The following is a 15,184-nucleotide window of genomic DNA, read 5'->3' on the forward strand; positions in this document are numbered from 1 at the left end:
AGTATTAATTGTCATAAATTTTTATTCTAAGTTAGCAACTAATACGATTATTTTTTATGATGACCTTTTATAATTTTTTGTATATTTTATTTTTGAATTCGGAGCTAGATCTATGGTGTCATGACACACACATATGAAAATTGTTTGAATATTGCTCAATTGTCGCACACATGCATGGAAATTGTTTGAATATTATAATGCATAAACTTTCACACAACCTGGTTTTAGACCTCATGTTTATAGAAAAAATAAATTTCACTCAACTTGAAAACTTTAATTACAAACCATAGAATAACATTATCATCTCCAACATTAGAATTCTTCTAAATGTTGAAATACCAACAAAAAATATGACTACATTGTATACATGCATTAGGAATTGGGAAATACCCCCCGAAATAGACCGAGTAAACGGAACAGGGGATAATTTGATTGACATTTTATAATTTAATTTTAGGGGAGTATTTGCCTATTTCCAAATTTCAGCGGTATATTTGACAAATTTTAAAATTTCAGGAGGGTATTTGACAATTTACCCATTAGAAACTATTTAGGATTGAACAAAAAATAAAATAACAATTGTAATTGAACTTGCATGTTTCTTTCACAGAGCTGATGAACTTCAACACCTGTAACCATGCCCGTTAGATCTAGGTACACAAAAACACACAAAAAAAGATTAATAATTCATTTAAGAATTCATCAATGACAAATAAAATAAATAATTTCAAAATGTGGATCCTTGCTTGATCGAAGAAAAAGAGAAAATTAAATAAAATACACACCACAGTTTGAAGATAGCAATCATAAGAAATTATAAGAAATTGTTAGACCAGATATATATATATATATAACAAAAAATTGAGTTAAGAGGAATTAACAATATTAATTGTCCGTTAAAACTTACCAATTGGAGGCTAAAGGAATAAGAGGAATATTCTTAATTTATGCATTAAATGTGAGGAATGAGGTTCAATGAGGAGAGGAGAGAGAAAGAGAAATATGTCTGGCTTATTACATATTATAGATTCAATTTTTTGCTTATAAAAAAAAAAACTTTATAAGAAAACTACCGGCAACAAAAATATTATTCAAACACAATTATCTAACAAATATATTTCCTCTTGTCCTTTTTATAAGAAACATTTTGAAAAAATTACACAGGCCAAGAAAACACATTTAATATAGTTATTTTCATTTAATAGTCTTATAAATTTAAATTTATTCTATGTATATCATTTTTTAATTACTCTTTATTCAGCTAACTTAATTATTTTTAAATTTTCTCACATAATAAATAAAGACATAAGTGAAACTGAACATTTAAAATATTTGAAAATTTATCAAAGTTTCTTATAAAAATGATCAAATTTTTTTTTCAAAATGTTCCTCGTAATAACTAAAAGAGTATAATAATTATACATTTATTTATTTATTTATTTTATTGTTTATTTTTATGAAAATGTAATCATGTCATGGTGGGATTGGATGTCGTGTCCCATGGACGTTCGAGTTTCAACGCGTTGTTGCATGCTCTGATCTGAATGAGTCAATTCTTTCCTTTCTTCCTCTTTGTTTCGTCAGACCTTCCTGAGTTTGTTACTTTCCTTCTTTAAGTTCAAGGGATTATGCTGTACTGATTCTCTACTATGCTTCTCAAGTAAGGATTTTGAGAGAAGATGGAAAAAACAAAATATTCAGGTGATAATAATTCATTCCTTTTTAATTCATTACTTTTTATTAATTATTATCATTATATTTATTTGATTGGATATATATATATATATATATATTGTTAAGGGATAATTCTCAGAGTTTGAGGACTGAGTACCTCCTAAGGAATAAAAGATGAAAGAAAGGAACTGATAATTTTATTCATGATTTAATTCAAGGAATACAACTACTTATATAATATAGTGGAAATATCGGAATACTACTTAACAACTAACTTCACCTTATAGTAAGGGATAATCCTAAGATGTGCATAACAAATTAAATCTACTAAACTGCATAACAAACTTAATCTACTAAATCTGGTGCAAGATTGTCTTCTAGAACCATCAGCTAGTATTATTTGTATCTCACATAATCCTTGTGCTTTACTGGTGGTTTGGTGATACGTTTGGGCTTAGTGTTGACTGGCCCAGCCTCATCAATCTTATTGGACTCAGTACTAGTGGACTTTTCTCTAGTAATCAAGGGGTTGTATGTAACAATACCTTCCCCATCAAGGCCAACCTTGTCCTCAAGGTTGTAAACTGAAGACAAATTGTCCCAATCCTCCCATGAAGTATCGTCTGGAGATAATCCAGTCCACTGAACCAGAACTTGACGCTTGGAAACACCTGCCGAAGTGACAGTCTTGGAATTTATAATAGCCAGCGGTTCCACGAGAGGGTGATTATCGACAGAATCAAAGGGTAATGGATCAATTTCAGATGGATCCGGGCCTTGATGCTGTTTGAGGACAGAACAATGGAACACATTGTGGATTTTGGAATGTGAAGGGAGTTCTAATTTATAAGCTACCTCGCCAATACGTTCCAGCACTACAAAAGGACCGTAGAAACGCTTGGATAACTTACTATACTTCTCACCGGTGACTGAAATCTGTCGATATGGTTGGAGTTTAACATAAACCCAAGAGCCAACCTCAAAAGAGACCTCCCTTCGGTGGCTATCAGCATTGGCCTTCATTCGTGCCTGCGCCTTGGCTAAATTACGACGGAGAAGGGCCAGAATCTCCTCTCTAGAGTTGAGCATATCATCACACGCGTTGACAGAAGATGATCCTTCAATATAGGAGGGAATGGTGGGTGGAATCTTGCCATATATAACCTGGTATGGTGTCATTCCCGCGGCTGAGTGAAAGGATGTGTTGTAATGAAATTCAGCCCAAGGTAAGAAGCGAAACCACTGTGAAGGTTTAGCATGAACGAAAGACCTCAAGTACTGCTCAATAGTGCGATTTGTAACTTCAGTTTGTCCATCCGTTTGAGGATGGTAGGACGAACTCATCCGGAGCAAGGTACCACTGAAACGAAAGAGATCTGCCCAAAAACGGCTAATAAAAATCGGATCTCTATCAGAAACAATGCTTTTAGGAAGGCCGTGTAACTTGCAAACCAAATTAACGAACAACTCTGCAACTCTATAAGCTGTGAACTGTGTTGGAAGTGCCCCTAGGTGAACGGCTTTGGAAAATCTATCAACGACAACCAAAATGACAGTGTAACCATGCGATAAAGGCAAGCCGGTGACGAAATCGAGAGAAATGTCTTCCCAAATATTGGAGGGAATTAGTAAGGGCTGAAGGAGACCACCCGGCTTAGCCGTGCTATATTTCGTTTGTTGGCAGACGACACAACAATTAATGAATTCTTTCACATCAGTTCTCATATTAGCCCAATAAAAATTCTCGCTTAAACGCTTCAAGGTTTTAACGATACCACCATGGCCACCAACTGGAGTTTCATGGAATTCCTTCATCAAAAGACGTTTGAAGCGTGAGGTAGGACTTACCCAAATCTTGTTGTGGCGCAGTATTAACGCATCTCTCAATGTAAATTCTGGAAACTGATGGGGGGTGGACTCAATCTTCGCTCGAAGTTCTATGTAAGCTGGATCATTAGACAAATCTTGTCGTAATTCATCCAAGAAGAGAAATTGTGGCAGAGAGAGGATGTGTAAGGTAGCATCGACCCCTTCAAAGGCACGAGACAATGCATCTGCCACGGTGTTGGACTTGCCCGGCTTGTATTGAATATCATAATGGTATCCTAGCAGTTTGGAGAGGTAGAATTGTTGTTCGGGCGTCTGGATAACTTGAGTAAGGAGCTCCTTAAGGCTTCGATGATCCGTCTGGATGATAAAAAATTGGCCAAGGAGATATTGTCGCCATCTCTTAACTGCACTAGTGATGGCATGTAACTCTCTCAAATAAGTAGAAGCCCTTGTCATTCGAGGACAAAAGAGTTTGCTAAAGTAGGCAATGGGATGATCACCTTGTAGTAAGACTGCACCCATGGCTTGACTAGAAGCATCTGTTTGAACGACAAAAGGGACCGAAAAGTCCGGTAAAACTAGGACCGGAGCATTCACCAAAGCTGATTTGAGCGCGTCAAAAGCTGTTTGAGCGTCAGAGGACCATTTAAAAGCATCCTTTTTTAGTAATTCGGTCAAGGGGTGAGCTATGGAAGCATAATTCCTCACAAATTTACGATAAAATCCTGACAGTCCCAAGAATCCTCTCAAGCCTTTGACTGACTTGGGTGTTGGCCAATCGTCTACTGCCTGAATCTTGAGGGGATCAGGGGCCACGGTACCTCCCTCCACAATGTGACCTAAGTAAGAAACCTTCGACTGGCCAAAAGAGCACTTGGAAGCTTTAAGGTGAAACTGTTGTTCTGATAGAATGGTAAAAACTTGCTTAAGATGTTCTAAATGTTGATCCCATGAAGTGCTAAATACTAGAATATCATCGAAGAACACAATCACAGTCTTGCGGAGCATAGGCCGAAAAATGTCATTCATGGTGGCTTGAAATGTTGCAGGGGCATTGCAAAGACCAAACGGCATGACGCAGTACTCGTAATGACCGTCATGAGTGCGAAAAGCGGTCTTGTGAGTATCCTCTGGCATGAGTCTAATCTGGTGGAAACCCGAAGTGAGATCGAGTTTTGAAAAGATGCGGGCATTACCCAATTCGTCTAATAATTCATCAATCGTAGGCAAAGGGAAACGGTCTCAGACGGTGAGGGCATTCAAGGCGCGGTAGTCCACACACATGCGCCAGGAGCCATCCTTTTTCTTGAGTAATAACACCGGAGAAGAGAAAGGACTATTGCTAGGTTGTATCCATCCGGTCTTGAGCATCTTAGCAACCTGAGTCTCAATTTCAAGTTTCTGTGAATGTGGATATCGATAGGGTCGGACATTGACCGGAGAAGAGTTAGGTTGGAGTGGAATTGCATGGTCAGTGATGCGTGCAGGGGGCAATTGTGTAGGTTCAGAGAATAAGGTGGAAAACTGCTCGATAAGAAGGTTGATTTCGGGGGTTGGAGGTGATTGTGGTGTCGTAGGGGACGCCTCTGGTTCATAAGCACGGAGGGAGAAGAACTGGGCACCATTGTTACTGTGTAGTACTTTCTGAAGTTGGTGTAATGATAAAGGTGAAGGGAATGAGGCGGGATCACCCTTTAACTCAACACAGGCGTTGTTGTGGAAAAACTTCATGGTGAGATTATTGTAGTCCATTAAAACAGGGCCCAACTGTTTGAGCCATTGGGCTCCCAAAACAACATCAGCTCCTCGAAGGCCCAAGACATAAAGATCCAGCGGAAAGGCATGACCCTGAATGGCTAATTGAACACCCAAACAAATATGCGAGCAAATTAGCTCTTGGCCGCTTCCCACCATAACCCTTAATGGAGTAATTGAGCTATGGGTCAGACCCAATGCAGTGGCAATGTGCTCTTGAATAAAATTGTGTGTACTACCGCCATCAACCAGAATATCGACGGTGTGGGTAGCAATTTTACCTGTCACTTTAAATGTATCTGAAGCCTGGTGTCCAGAGAGCGCGTGTAAGCTGAGCTGCGCTGAAGGAGAGTCGTCATTATTAGAAGAATCCGGGGTAGTGACGATAGCTTCTAATTCCTGGTCTGTTGGAGTAACATCATCCTCGTCAGCCACCATTAAAAATATGCGAGCACGACAGTTGTGGTTACGAGACCACTTTTGATCACAGTTGAAACATAATCCTTTTTCCCGGCGTTCCGCCAACTCCGGTTCTGATAGGTGACGAAAACGTGGTTTAGCCGGTGGTGTAGGTAGGAGACCAGGACTGGGACGTGTAATTGACGAATCTGAAGAGTAACGAGGAGGTGGTGGAGTGAATTTGGGACGATTTGCACGTTGTTGATCCAACAATTTATCCTCCTGTAATCGAGCAAGGCCTGCTGCCTGGGTCAGAGAAGTTGGCTGACGAGCTAGAACTTCACGACGGATGTCTAATTTGAGGCCAGAGATAAAACAACTCAATAAGTCCGCCGAAGAAAGCCCTACGATGCGGTTGGCGAGAGCCTCAAATTCAACCAAATAAGCAGCGACAGTGGTGGATTGTGTGAGTTTGAAAAGGTTCCCACGGGGATCGTCGTACGCCGTCGGAGCGAAACGGGTTTCAAGAGCTTGAAGGAATTGGTTCCATGAGACAAGCTGACTGTTACGGTACATCCACTGATACCACGATAACGCCGGGCCGTCGAGGTAAAACGATGCTATGGTGATGCGTTCTTCCTCCGGAGTCTCGTGATATGTAAAAAACTGACAGATCTTAAAGATCCAACCATGTGCGTCAGTACCGTCGAACCGAGGAACGTCGAGTTTCAAACGATGGCGTTGGATGGTAGCCGTCGAGTTCTGTTTCTGAGCGTCCAACCGGAGGTGAAGCTCCTCTAATCGTGCGGCGTAGGAGGCGATTTGTTGGGACAGTTCATCAAAACGGTCTGGAGGAGGTGGAGGTGGAGTGTTACGACTCATGGTGGAGGTGTTAGCGCAATGAAAGCACCAATGTTAAGGGATAATTCTCAGAGTTTGAGGACTGAGTACCTCCTAAGGAATAAAAGATGAAAGAAAGGAACTGATAATTTTATTCATGATTTAATTCAAGGAATACAACTACTTATATAATATAGTGGAAATATCGGAATACTACTTAACAACTAACTTCACCTTATAGTAAGGGATAATCCTAAGATGTGCATAACAAATTAAATCTACTAAACTGCATAACAAACTTAATCTACTAAATCTGGTGCAAGATTGCCTTCTAGAACCATCAGCTAGTATTATTTGTATCTCACATAATCCTTGTGCTTTACTGGTGGTTTGGTGATACGTTTGGGCTTAGTGTTGACTGGCCCAGCCTCATCAATCTTATTGGACTCAGTACTAGTGGACTTTTCTCTAGTAATCAAGGGGTTGTATGTAACATATATATACATTTTTCATATCATTTCATAGATGCAATTTCAAAATTTATCCAAAGTTTAGAGCTACCGAATGTTTCTTTGGATCATGGAGGAGTTGCCACAGCTTCTACTTCTTCTGTTGATAGAATCCGAAGCAAGGGATACGATGTGTTCATCAGTTTCAGAGGCTCTGACACACGCAACACCTTTGTTGATCATCTCTACTCTCATCTCATCAGAAAAGGTATTTCCACTTTCAAAGATGACAAAGAGCTTCAGAAAGGTGAATCTATTTCACCTCAACTTTTGCAAGCAATTCAACATTCACGGCTTTCTATCGTTGTTTTCTCGAAAGATTATGCTTCATCTACTTGGTGTTTGGATGAAATGGCCGCTATTGCTGATTGCCGTGCTGAATTGAAACAAATTGTTTTTCCTGTTTTCTATGATGTTGATCCGTCTCATGTAAGAAATCAGAATGGAGTTTATGAGAATGCGTTTGTTTTACACACTAAGCAGTTTGGATATAATTTGGAGAAGGTCACTCGGTGGAGGAGAACTATGACTTGTTTGGCTAAATTAGCTGGTTGGGACGTTAGAAATAAGTAAGTATAAAGGTTCTCTATGCTGCTTTACATTTCTAACTACCATTTTAGTGTTTAATTGTGTTTTCATGTATAACCAACTGTTTTATGTACAAAGTTATCAAATAGCGGGATATAACGTTGTAGCATAGCAGATTTGAGCAAATCACTATTATTCTGCAATGTGCAATTAGTACAAAATGTGTCAAATAGCGGCTATTATGGCACTGTAGTTGTAGCATAGCAGAATTTGAGAAATCTACTATTTTGTGATTCGTGATTGACAGCACTGTTTACATATCACAAGTTTATTTGATCAAATTAAAAAATTTCCCTTTTGGGCAGAAGCAAATACAAACATTTTTTATCGACAACTGTTATATTTGTTATTATTGTTAATTTGTTAGTATATATTATCTTAACGTATGTGTTGGCTTTTCCCCCCTTGTTTTGATCTCATTTTCATTTCCCCCTTTATATCAGGCAAGAGTTTTCAGAGATTGAACACATTGTTCAGACTGTAATAAAAAAACTGGGTCATAAATTCTCAAAGTTTGCTAAGGACCTTATTGGAATACAACCTCGTGTAGAAGAATTAGAAAGCCTTTTAAAACTAAACTCGAAGAAGGATGACATTCAAGTTTTGGGAGTATGGGGGATGGGTGGAATAGGGAAGACAACTCTTGCATCTGTCTTGTATGACAGAATCTCATATCAGTTTGATGCTAGCTGTTTTATTGAGAACTTTAGTGACATTTATAGAAATAGTGGTGGTAGATATGGCGGTGCTACTGCTGTGCATAAAAGAATTCTTTGTCAAACTATGGAAGAAAAAAATCTAGATGTATACAGTCCTTCTGAAATATCGGGAATTGTAATGAATAGGCTGTGTGACATAAAACTTCTTGTAGTTCTTGACGATATTGAAGAATATGAGCAACTGCTGGAATTGAATATAGACCCCAAGTCACTTCTTGCAGGAAGTAGAATAATCATAACCACTAGAGATGAGCATATTCTAAAACAGTATGATGCAGATATAATTTATAAGGCTCGATTCATGGATGAAAATGACGCTCATAAACTTTTGTGTAGAAAAGCCTTCAAAAACGATCATTCAAACAGTATTTTTCAAGAGCTGGTTCCTGAGGTACTAAAACATGCTCAGCTTCTTCCATTAGCGATTGGAGTAATGGGTTCTTTCTTGTATAGACGAGATGCTATGCAGTGGAGAGCTACCTTGGATGGATGGCAGAATAATCCGAATAGTGGTATTATGAAAGTGCTTCAGACAAGTTTTGAGGGACTAGAGCAAAGAGAGAGGGAGATATTTCTGCACATTGCTTGTTTCTTTCAAGGGGAGAGGGACGATTATGTAAGGAAAATTTTAGATGCTTGTGGATTGTACCCAAACATTGGAATTTCACTTCTTGTTGAAAAATCGTTCATAACCCTTAGAAACGAGGGAATTCATATGCATGTAATGTTGCAAGAGTTGGGGAAGCAAGTTGTTCGGGGACAACATCGTGACGAGCCAGTATTCTGGAGCAGATTGTGGCTTTACACGGATTTCCATCGTGCGATGAGGACTAAAACGGTATAATATCTTTCTGAACAGATTCTATGGTTTTCCCATTTATATTTATATCTTTATGCAGATAATAATTATATATTTCCTTTTACAATGTGCTTACTCTTAATTTTTCAGGGAGAAATAGAAGTTAAAGCTATAGTTCTTGATCAAAAGGAGGATGGCTTCAGTTTTAATACGTTGAGTGCTGACAATTTATCAAAAATGCAACGACTGAAACTGCTCATATTATATCATAAGAATTTTTCAGGAAATCCTATATCACTTTCCAATTCCCTATGTTATTTTTCATGGGATGGCTATCCTTTCACTTCTCTGCCATTAGATTTTCAGCCATCTGACCTTGTTGAATTGAATATGCCTAATAGCAGAGTGGAAAAATTATGGACAGGCATCCAGGTACTTTAATTTATTCTTTCTTCCATATTTATTCCATGGTGATACAATTTTTTTGAAATTAAACGACAAATAATTTTTTTCTTAGGTGATTATTACCCTAGTCGATATATTTTAATGATGCAAATGGTTACATGAGTTTTTTCTAAAATCTACACATAATAATGAACTATAAACTGTATTTTATAAATGGTTTTCCCATGTTATATGACTTTATAGCGTTGCTGATTACATTAGGTGGGAAATGATTTGATGATTGTTGTAAATTGCAATTTTGATACCTAACTAGAGTGAATTAATGAAATTTGAGTTTTAATACAACATACTAATATGTCAGTTGTTAATTCTCGCTTCACAGTATCTCCCCTGTTTGAAAAGGATGGATCTGAGCAACTCTAAAAATCTCAGTATGACTCCAAGTTTTGAAGGGATTCAAAATCTTGAGCGGCTAGATTTTACAGGATGCATAAACTTGTTCCAGGTTGATCCGTCAATTGGACTTCTTACAAAACTTGTATTCTTGAGTTTGCAGAACTGTAGTAGCTTGTTAAGACTTGACTTCAACAGCGTATCCAGTTTAAGTTCGTTAAGAGTTCTTCGTCTCTCCGGGTGCACCAAACTTGAAAATTCTCCAGATTTTACTAGAGCATTTAATCTTGAGTACCTTGATATGGATCAATGTACAAGTTTAACCACAATTCATGAATCCATTGGGGCTCTTGTAAAGCTTAGATTTTTGAGTTTGAGATATTGCTCAAATCTTGTTGGAATACCTGACGACCTTAATAACATGGAATCGCTTACAACTCTAGATCTATATGGCTGCTCGAAATTTACCAATTTTCGCCTGAGATATTCCGATTGTTCTTCTCCCCTGGAATCTTTGATTTTTCTGGACTTAAGCTTTTGCAATATTTCTGAATTACCTGATGCTATCGGAGACTTGGGGTGTTTAGAAAGACTAAATCTTCAGGGAAATAACTTTGTTACAATTCCTTCTACCATCAATAGGCTTTTCAGACTAGCATACTTAAACTTGTCTCATTGCCACAGTCTTGAATATTTGCCTAACCTCCCAACAGAAAGTGATCCATTATTGGTTGGAAGATACTTTAAAACAACATCTGGATCCCGTGATAATAGGTCTGGAATATATGCTTTTGACTGTCCCAAGGTGGCCGAACGCTTGTTCTCGTGCAAAGAAGAGCTCCATAAAGATGTAATTGAAGACATTCAATTTGAGTGGATACAGAGACTAGTTAAGGTGTGTACTTTGCCTTCCTTCCCCCCTCTCTCCCCCTGTTTATCAGTCTGACACTTTCTCTTACTCTGCAATATATTTAAATTTGTTGTACTTTCATGCTTATATATTTCCCTATTCCCTCATTAGACAGTGGTTCGTTATTACAAGGTATTTTGAAAAGGTATCTTGCTCTATTCATCATATTTGGATTATATATATTTTCTACTACTGACCCTTAAGTCAACTGATGATTATCTGTTGCTTTCCATTTTTATTGGCTAATATATAAGATTGACTGCAATTGCATTTTATATGCCTTCCCCCGTTTTTACTCTGTAACACATCTCTCTCGGATTAATAATCTTATATACCTATGTGATTTTTCATCTGGTACCAGGAACCTCGTCACTTCCGGTGTGGCTTTGACATTGTTCTTCCTTGGCATTGGACAAACATGGACTGTCGTGAATATCCTGTTCCTACTCTTCCACATTGGTTCGATCACCGATTTAATGGAGGTTTAAGAGTATGGACATGTATACCCTTCTCTGATATGCATTTTGATTGGGTTGGTTTTATTTTCTGTGTAGCATTTGAGGTGAATAATTGTTCTGAAGTATCTGGTTCATCACATCAATCACCCTCGTCACCACTGCCATATCCTTTTTATCTTTCTTTTGAAAGTGAACACACAGAAGAACGCTTTGATATGCCACTTAATTTGGAAGGGAATGAGATTCATGGCTCAAAGTATCTTTGGATAATCTATATCTCGCTGGAACACTGTCATTTTATAAAAACAGGAGCTCAAATCAAATTTAAAGCCCGCCAAAATTTGATTATGAAGGAATGTGGGTTGCGCCTCGTAACCAAGGAAGACATCGAGGCCTCAGAATTGAAACCGAGAACAGATCTTCCTTTAACGTTTTTTAAAATGGAAGAAACAAGCAGCAGCAGCAGCAGCTTTGAGCCAAAAATCCAACTTCCTTACAATTGGTTAGTTTCAGTTGAAGAATGTGTTGAGAATGATACAGTCAAGGGGAAAGAAATTGATCTCTTTAATCTAGGCCTTTTGACAGGAAGACCGCAGTGAAATCACAGTTTCTTTTCCAAGTCTAAGGTAATTATCATCTTCAATCAATGACACTATTAACAATTAATTAATTATTAACTACAATAATTAATGATGTGTCAGTACATCATTATTATTATAGTGCATCTAGCTTATGTAAACCAAATTTATCTAAGAATTTCTCTTCAATTAATATGACACATGTTTCATGATTTAATTATTGTTCCAATTTGATCTGTCCCTGCATATATGAAGATGTAAATTAGGAAATCACAAGGATGACCATTATGATTTCTGAACAATTACACAAATTACATAACAATTGTGTATCTAGCCACTGTCACAGACTCACAGTAGTATTTCATTGCTTTTATCCCAGTAGTACTGTTTCACAAACTTCAATCCTTATAGATTAAACCAGTGGGTATAGTTTCCAAATGGTTGTATTGTAAGTGCCAAATTGTTTCTTAAGTTCTACTTGCTTTTCCATGTAATTTATGCAGAAAATTGATTCTGAGCTGCTTATGCCTCCTCGGCCTCCAAACTAGATGGCCGTGATTTGGAACAGAAGTGCACTCATGCAAAAAGGAAACTCAACGTTGAATTTGTTTGCTTTGGTGTAAGAGTCAAGATGGATGATGTTGCTAAAGTTGGGAATGAGGAGACAAAATATGCATCGTTCCCTCTTAAGATTGAGGAGAAGGTTGTGTAGTCTTTTTTGTGAGTTCTCGAGGACATGTTTTATGTGCTGTGCAGTGATTTAGGGGGGAACTTTTTGGCTTTAGGAATGAAATTGGGGTCATTTGTATTCCGGTGTGTCTTTCTGGACAATGTCCATTATATGGTTCTAAGTAGTGTGACTATTTATTTACCTTTAGTATTTGTAGTTGTTGGTTGTATAGAAATGTAACATGGTAGTTCTAGAAAATTCACAGTTGATGTATATCATGTATTAGATCTTAATAATTCAAAAAGCCCCACTTCACTCCAAATAACCATATATCATGTATTATACCTGCATAATTTCTTCTTATGGATTAAAGATGGTGTTTCTGTGTTAAAATTCAAAGTTGCTCTATTCATTTTCACACTTTTGTATATTCACTCAAGTCTAAGTGTAGTAAGCCAAATATAGATTTAGCTAAAATAGATTCGTTTGCACCTATGTTGTCCGGGTGCGGGGGTGCGGGTACGGTAACAGTATCCGGTACCGGTACCGGTATGGGGTACGTCATTTTTAGAAAAACTAAGGTACGGGTACGTCCCTATAATTTTTTTTTTAAATATAATTATATATATCAAATAATATAGTTATATTGTTTTTTTTAAACAATATATAGTTATATTGTTAAAACAAATAATTAAACATAAAAAAGATCACACCATACTATAAGGGTCTGTTTGGTAAAAATAAGCTATAAGCTAGCTGATAGCTGATAAGCTAGCTGATAGCTGAAAAGCTAGCTTATAGCTGATAGCTGAAAAGCTAGCTTATTGAAATTAAAGTGTTTGGTAAAATTAGCTTTTAAAGTGGTTATTAAATATAAAATTACATAATTGATAGTGGGTAGTTTATTTTTTAGAGTGGGTAGTTATTAAATTAAAGGGTAAAAATGGAATAAAGTGTAAAAAGCTATAAGCTATAAGCTCAAATGCTACTTGAAATAGCATCTGAAAAAAAGCTATAAGCTAGTACAAAAAGCTTGTTACCAAACACCTCTAAGTTTTTGAAACAAGCTTATAAGCTCATATAATAAGCTATAAGCTAGCTTATTTGTGTTACCAAACAGAGCCTAAATGTAATTTAAATCGTTCGAAACATCAAAATATGAAATTAGAAACCAATTAGCTCAAAAAAAGTCAATAATTTCCATCTTCATCATCACTAAAAAGAGTGACCTCTAGTTAGGTTCAACGCGAGAAAGACTAGCGATTTCAAGAATATCAACTATATATTAAATAAATCTCATTTATCTCTACGAATATCGCACATTTTTGTTGCACTTTCATTATAAGTATTAATATTTCTCTTTCTTGAGAGAAGACGAAGATTGGTATGAATAAAAACTAGATCTTCATCTCTCTTTGAATTTAGTCTATTCCTTTTCAATGAATGAGTGAATAATTCCGGCGGCTACTTTGTTATTATTTTTTAGCAATAGTTGCTACTTTATATTATAAACAAATAAAAAACGTAAATCTTCCTATAAAAAAAAAACTAATAATAAAATAAAAAGAAGAAAAAAAACCATGTTTTTTTGGATTGGTGTACCACACGTGTACCCATTGCAAAAAAAAAAAAAAAAGTACGGCGTCGGTGCGTACCGGGGAGTACCATACGCGTACCGGTACCCGGTACGTACCCGGTATCGATACTCGGTCTAAAATGGAGTAACCATGCAAGCAATATAGGTTTGCACTTATCATCTTATCACATACACAGCAGGAACCACTAAATATACAAAACTAAAAGCTATAGTTAACAAGCAGAAAAAGACAGGTAATACAAACTAGTCTTCTCGGAAGGAATTAGAAACAATGAAGATGAGATGACAAACAAGCCAATCCAAAAAAGAAGATTTTAGTTTACATCACATATTTTTGTGACTGTATTTAGCAGGAACAAAGAAGATTTTAGTTTGAGTGTTTCGTCTCATATGCAAGTCTCAACGATATGTAAGTGAAGGAAAAACAGAAACCAATTGCAGTGTGACTAAATATAACCAATTAGACAAAACTCATGATGATTAAAAACAATCTGAATACTAACCCCAATCCAACAATAAAAAATTCTAAACATTGTATCGAAAACAGACAAAGAAAAGTGCATAAAAACATAATCACTTTGAAGTATAAAACCCTACTGCACTTTATTGCACATTTGTTCCTGTAGACAGTCCTATTTAACAAACTCCAATTAAACTATCGGACTTAGCTACACAAACTAAGAAGAACACATGAAGAGAGAAACCATAACTGGATCTCAGAAAAAATAATCACCAATCCTTGCGTAAATCTGCAATCCAACTTCCTATTTTACAGCTACGTATTCATATACGAGCAGGGATTGAAGAGAAATTCATAGATAAACAAGGTTTACCTAATTTGTCAAAAGGCCTAGATTAGAAAGATCAATATCTTTCCTCTTAGTTTCAACAATCACGGCTTCATCTTCGTCAGATAATAACCAGTTGTAAGGAAGCTGGATTTTAGGCTCAAATTTGTTGTTGCTTTCCTCTACATTATCAATGACCAGTATAGGATGATATTTTCTCAGATCCTTATTTTCTTCTTCCGAGTCCTCCAAGTCTTTCTTGGTTAGCATGT

General features: G+C 36.8%; 1 protein-coding gene across 1 annotated transcript; it reads left to right on the plus strand.

Moving 5' to 3' along the window:
* Positions 1–1,443: 1,443 nt before the first annotated feature.
* On the plus strand, positions 1,444–12,966 carry LOC123888911 (TMV resistance protein N-like). The gene is made up of 7 exons (XM_045938075.1): positions 1,444–1,701; positions 7,024–7,576; positions 8,039–9,152; positions 9,264–9,545; positions 9,901–10,806; positions 11,183–11,905; positions 12,361–12,966. The coding sequence occupies exons 1-6, from the start codon at positions 1,680–1,682 to the stop codon at positions 11,876–11,878; spliced, it is 3,573 nt and encodes a 1,190-aa protein (XP_045794031.1). The 5' UTR covers positions 1,444–1,679; the 3' UTR covers positions 11,879–11,905; positions 12,361–12,966.
* Positions 12,967–15,184: the final 2,218 nt, after the last annotated feature.

This window comes from Trifolium pratense, linkage group LG6 (assembly GCF_020283565.1).
Source record: "Trifolium pratense cultivar HEN17-A07 linkage group LG6, ARS_RC_1.1, whole genome shotgun sequence".
Taxonomy (NCBI): domain Eukaryota; kingdom Viridiplantae; phylum Streptophyta; class Magnoliopsida; order Fabales; family Fabaceae; genus Trifolium; species Trifolium pratense.